The 6,293-nt window shown below is 37.3% G+C and overlaps 1 protein-coding gene across 2 annotated transcripts; it reads left to right on the top strand.

Moving 5' to 3' along the window:
- Positions 1–1,285: 1,285 nt before the first annotated feature.
- Positions 1,286–5,264, top strand: LOC107822586 (glycine-rich RNA-binding protein RZ1A). Of its 2 annotated transcripts, none has more exons than XM_016649137.2 (4): positions 1,286–1,453; positions 3,290–3,421; positions 4,288–4,800; positions 4,895–5,264. In XM_016649137.2, the coding sequence occupies exons 2-3, from the start codon at positions 3,311–3,313 to the stop codon at positions 4,789–4,791; spliced, it is 615 nt and encodes a 204-aa protein (XP_016504623.1). In that variant the 5' UTR covers positions 1,286–1,453; positions 3,290–3,310; the 3' UTR covers positions 4,792–4,800; positions 4,895–5,264. The 2 variants fall into 2 exon arrangements, with proteins under 2 accessions (XP_016504623.1, XP_016504624.1); XM_016649138.2 differs by having other exon boundaries at positions 1,314–1,453; positions 4,351–4,800.
- Positions 5,265–6,293: the final 1,029 nt, after the last annotated feature.

Genomic DNA, 6,293 nt, shown 5'->3' with positions numbered 1-6,293 from the left:
ATTTTACCACGTATAGTAAATTATTACACCCTATTTATTATAAACCAAAATAATTTTAAAATATTATTACTTATAGCTACCTTTTCTATTTTATAGCAAAATATGTATTTATTTATACCTATTATTGCGGCATGAAATACACCAATTATGTTCTTTCTCTCTCTATCTTCCTTCTCTCTCTCTCTCTATATATATATATATATTAGCAAGATTCTCAATCCTCTCTCTTCTCCCTCAGATCAGTAGAATCATCGGCATCATCATCGTGGTCGTCGTCAGAATTTTCGTCGGCGTCAGAACCGTCAGCGTCATCATCCACTATTGGCTCATCCTCTTAGGCGAACAGATCTGGCCATGGCTACGCCGAAGAAGATTTGAGGGTCGGGTTATTGTTCGTCTCCATTTTTAGTTTTAATACAATGTATACAATATTTTGCTTGGCCAGAAACCGCCATCTTCGGCGAACTTTCTTCTCTTCTTTGCCATTTAGTCACATACAATGATACAAATATATTATATTCTGTACAATTCACTCAAATACATTGTATTTTTGCATAAATACATTATTTTTTCACTTGTATTTATGTATTCCAAAGGTCTGTATTTTTTGAATACAACCGAATATCACTGTGTTTTGTGATTTTTTGTTATTTGAATACAATCGAATTGAATACGGTGAATTGAATACAATATATATAGACAGATTATCTCATAGTATTTATAAATACAGTCGCGCGAATACATGAAATACATAATTAAACAGTTGTTCCCTATTTTTTTTAGGCGGATTACCTCACTGTTTTATAAATACAGTCGCGCGAAAACATAAAATACAGCACAGTAACAGCAAAATTTATGTAGAATTGATTTTGTTGAGTTAAATTAGGAGTGATACACGCTAATTTATCCTCTTCCCGTTATTAAGCAGTTGGACTTCCCTATTCTTTAGGCGAATTTCGCCTTTACGAATACAATAGCACAAATACAGTCGCACAACTGGATTTTTCTATTTTTTTAGGCGAATTCCGCTATTGTATTCATGACAGTCGCGTAACAACTAAATAGTAGCTATAGGAAGTAATTATGTATATGGTAGTTATACGAAGTTATTATGTATATGGTAGTTATATGAAGTTATTATGTATATGATAGTTAAAGAAAATTAATAATCACTAAACAATAGTGATTTATGAAAATTACTCAAAACTGTATTACTACTAATTATTTCAAACCACCATCATCCAAATGAGCCCTTATATCTTCACCGCTTGGAACCGGTCATTACGGGTCAAGAAGGATGATTGCATCAAGTCATCAACTATAGTGCAGGACACCCGCCAAGAAAATATATCTTCTTCTATAATACCCTAATATTCCCATTCAGATTTCAGACTCTACAAAAACGCTACCTTAAGCTTCTCTCTCTCTCTTTTGCGGCTCTTCACTCTTGAAGGTATCGATCAATTGCTAAATCTTTAATTTTCAGCAACAGTTGTATCTTAATTCTTGTTTTGCCGGCACTTTTCTACGGATCTACTTTGGTTTTTGTCGCTAATTAGGGCAATTCACGATTTTCGTATTAGGAAAGTGTAGAATTGATGTACGACGTTTGATTCTTTAATTTCAGAACGTTTTGTTTTTTTGTGAAAAATGTTTTGGCATGTGTTGTCTGTTAAATTTGTGGGACTAAAAGATAGATGCATTTTTTGTTAATTACTAATAAATGTGACAAAGTGAAAAAAAAGGCATCCATATTCCGCAGTTCCATATCGATTGTTGGTGTCAATTTTGACCCATTAATGTGTAAAGCTGTCCCAATCTTGGATAGTTTGGGTGCGTGGTGTTAATTAGAAGACTAATGTTGGTTTCACCCAGATTCAATCCACCCAAAAGATTGGTTTCAACTCAGGCTACATTACTTGCATTTTCTTTGTTAATTATGGTGGTATCCGGGCAAAGTTTGTGCACCTCAACTACTCCACCGGGACCCTGCTATCTTCCATCAGCACAAGTACTCTAGTACTTAGGCAGATGAGAAGAAATCACATAGTAGTATTTTCTTGCCTCTGCTGGGATTTGAATCTTAGACTTTTTTCCTCACCCCAAAAAAGAAGAAGAAGCAAATGGATAAGTATTTTTGGGCTGGCCAGTCCTCAACCCTTTTAACCATTTCATTGAAGAAACAAGCATTTCTCTCCTCTCATTCTGATTTTGAATAATTTACGTTAATATTGATAATTTATTGTGGTGATAGTTAGGTGCAGGCATTACTGGGTCAACCCTTTTTTTATGTTAAAAGAATAATGCAAATCTCTTGTTCTCCTAGATGCTTAAATTTGTAGCAGGTTCTGCGGCAGGATACTATTTTATTTGATGAACTATATGTCAAGAATTTCAAGGGGAAATATCTTAACATGCTAGGCTGGTGTTTTATGATTCTTCTCTTTAGGGAGATTAGGGCCGACATGTCGGCTGTCTGCATGCTTTTGAGTTCATTTTATGTCAGAATATGGTTATTTTGAACTTAATGTACCATTCTATAAAGAAAGTTATTTTGAACTTTCTATTTGGGACATTTGCCCATGTTTGGGCTTGGCACCTACTTTCATCCCTTTTTTTATTTGCTCATGGTAATTTTCAACTCTCAAGCATATCATTCTGAACTCAATTGCTCAAATTTAGATTTCTAGAAGCTACTTTGTGCAAAACTCAGAACTTCTTAACGAAACCATTGACGAGCTACTTAAAGGAATACAATAACATGATATCTATGTCCAGGCACACATATATTTGATAAGCGGAGACATGATATTCTTTTTAGGGATATTTACACAATTAGCCGGCCAAATTCACTGGTTGCTTTTTTTTTTCTAGCTGATATATATAGATTATTCACTGATTATATATGGTTATACACATATCATACATGGATTATACATATATTATACATAAGCGGTTGGGTGGGCGGCTATTTAGGTTAATTCTTCTTCTTTTTAACTAGACCAAAGCATAAGAATGTCTTTTTGTCTCTACATTTTCAAAATTTGTCCAATAGATCAATAATTAGGAAACCATACCGCTGATGATATTGAGAGCACTTTTTGATTGGTCCGTTTAAGCTTAAATGTCATACTATGAGACAATGGGTCTCATAGTAAAACTCATATAAACAAGACCTGCTGTAACAACATTTTGAAATTTTGTTTTGCTGTGTTCCACCTCTGGATCATTCTTGAATTTTCTCACCCCCTTCCCTGTCCACCTCTCTCTCTTTGTCTTTCCTTTTCAGTTGCAAAAAGTTGTGTGATAAATGGGGGAGGATGCTGAGTACCGCTGTTTCATTGGAAACTTATCATGGTCAACATCTGATCGAGGACTAAAAGACGCATTTAGGAAGTTTGGAAATCTTCTTGATGCAAAGGTAAGGATGAGTCATTCTTTAAAATACTGTCTTACTATTCTTCTATTTGTTTGGCTTCTTTCACCCTCCCCCACCTCCTATGCATACCCAACTTGTACTTTTGAGGTGCAAATTATATCTTTTACAGAGCTTATCTCAGTGTAGTGCTGTACTCCCTTCTCATGCTTAAGGGAAAATCAAAGAAAATGTGTTTTCTCCTGTGGAGTAGCAGAAGATTTTTAAGATCACTAAGAGGCAATTGAGCAGGAAAATAAATGTTCAACTGCAAAAATAAATGTAACTACTTATCTCAACAGAAAAAGGGGTAAATGTGAGCAGCTACAAGAGCTTGATAGTCTATTGGTACGTGAGTACCTGTATTCTTTGTGATAAAACCTGTGTATCCCGCATACAGTCTGGGGGTTCAGGAAAAGCATCAGTTTCCTTTGTAGACTAATAATGGACCAAAATATTACAAACCTGTAGGATCAGTCATCTTAGCCAGAACCAAAACTCCAATGCCTGTAGGATTTATTCATCATAGCCATAACCAAAACTCCAGAGCCTTTTCAGTGAAGAAATTATTCAATTTATTTTGGATTATGCAATTTCAGCCAATGCATGAAACCTCCACCGCCACAAACATCCATCAGTGCGAGAATAAACAGCAATGTGATACAGTCATGTTGTGAGCACTTTACTTACCAATGTTGCAGAATACATTTTGGCTTCTTTGTATCATTAAGTCTGTGGCAACACTTGCGTGACTACTTCTCTGTCTCTTTCCTTTTTCCTTATTTTGTTTCCTTCTTTCTCATACTTTATCTGGATATAGATTTTAAACATGTCTACGCCTCTATCATTTAAACTCTTTCCGTTTGGTTTAGATTGTAGTTGACAAGTTCTCAGGCCGATCTAAAGGATTTGGTTTTGTTACATTTGATGAAAAGAAAGCAATGGAAGAAGCCATTGAAGAAATGAATGGGATGGATTTGGATGGCCGTGCTATTACTGTGGACAAAGCCCAGCCCCAACAAGGTTCAGGTAGAGAATATGATAGTGATCGGCCCCGTGACCGAGATCGAGGTCGTGATCACGGTCGCAGTAATCGTGAATATGGAGGTGGACGTGGATCTGGTGGTGGAGAGTGCTTTAAGTGTGGCAAGCCAGGACACTTTGCCAGAGAATGCCCAAGTGAAGGAGGTCGAGGTGGTCGGTATGGCGGCAGAGATGATAGGTATGGCGGCGGAGGTGGTGGTGGTAGATCAAGTGGCCATTATGGACCTGATAGAAATGGAGATCGTTTTGGAAGCCGCAGCAGCAGGGATGGTGGTGGACATGGGGGAGAACGATATAATCGTGATCGTTCTGGTCCGTACGATCGTCGTTAATGCTTTAAGGTGCAATAGTTATTTTGGACTTCTAATTTTTGCTGTCTGATATTTGTGGAATCATTTCATTGTAGTAACTGAAATTTTAACCTGTCTGTTGCAGCTAAAGAGTTAGGCGCCAACCAAGCTGGATACTAAGGGTTTGAACTTTGAAGTATGTCCGATGGCATCTTGTTTCCTTGGCCTGTTAGCAGAAGTGGATCAATCTTTTGAACTCATGAAACATGGCACTTTAATCTACTGTTCTATGTCCGTAAAATGCTCAATAGTGTGGTTTGATTGGGATCTTATGCGTGCTTAATTTACGAATTTGAATATGGTCTCACACTTTTGAATGCTACTATGGCTGCTGGTTATTTGCTTTGTTCGCTTGGAAAGTAGAATACTGATGTTTGCTGCTGGAATCAATGGTTTCTTGTGTTCACAATTGCACCTCTAATTGTGGTGATATAGATGGGTCTGATGAATTGCCAGAATTTTGTACTGGTGATAAAATTCTGAGGCTCACCAGCTTGTTTATGTCAAATTGGGAAGCGAGGGTGAATTAGCAGTGGTTTTCCTGTTCTGTTCTCTTAGAATCTCTTAACAGTTAATTGGAGTTAAAACGGGTAATCTATTGCATTATTCCTCCATTTAGTCAGTTCCTACTTTGCAGCTTTACAGTATTAATGATGTTAACCTTTTGACAGGCTGCCTGTGTTCAAATGACCTTTTTTGGGTACATGATTGGGTCTCTTTGCTAGTTGGTCCAGTTAAACATAATTAATTTGAGAAAGCATTTTGGACAGCGACAATCCTTCTGCCAGTAATTACACCACTAATTGCTCTTATGTTCTGCAAGGATTTCCTGAGGACGAGTTAGTTTCCTCTTAGATGACAAGTTATTAGTTACTCTTGAGTTCAGCAACTGAGGTCCATTTATTTTGTTCTGATTTTGATGTTCCTCCTCCATGGAGAAGGATCTTGTTCGTCGTCGTGGTTTCCACATTTGAGACCAAGACGATTGTCGCTTTGCTTCAAAGTCGGGCTTCATTTCCATGTCAGCTTGTGATTCTTGGTATCTCTCCGGTAATGGTTCTGCTTTTTAATTTCGGCTGGAGAGCATGGCCTATTTGTTACACAAGGGTTCTGAAGGGGGATGTGGTTATCTGGATATTCAGTACTTCATCTGTGTTTTTCTCATCTTGGCCGGGGGGGGGGGGGGGTTGCATATTCGTGCATTTACTCCTCTTCTTAGAAACATCACAGAATTCTATTTCTTGTTTCGCTTTATTACTGGTAACCCGTCATCCGCAGGCAGATCAAAGATAGGTGCAACCTTTAAGGTTCTTAATGCTGACCTTTGTTTTTTCCAAAATTATGGGTTCAAAACTTAATTTTTTTTGAAATTGTAGTAGTCTTTCACATATCTATGTTCTGTGTCGAAATTCTGACCTGTTGAACCCATTGGATACTGACTGGCATCTGCCACTGATCATCTCACTGTGGCTTCTGATCCCTTT

This window comes from Nicotiana tabacum, chromosome 2, assembly GCF_000715075.1.
Source record: "Nicotiana tabacum cultivar K326 chromosome 2, ASM71507v2, whole genome shotgun sequence".
NCBI lineage: Eukaryota > Viridiplantae > Streptophyta > Magnoliopsida > Solanales > Solanaceae > Nicotiana > Nicotiana tabacum.
Note: the sequence above shows the minus strand (reverse complement) of the source record. Positions and strands in the feature narration are given on the sequence as shown.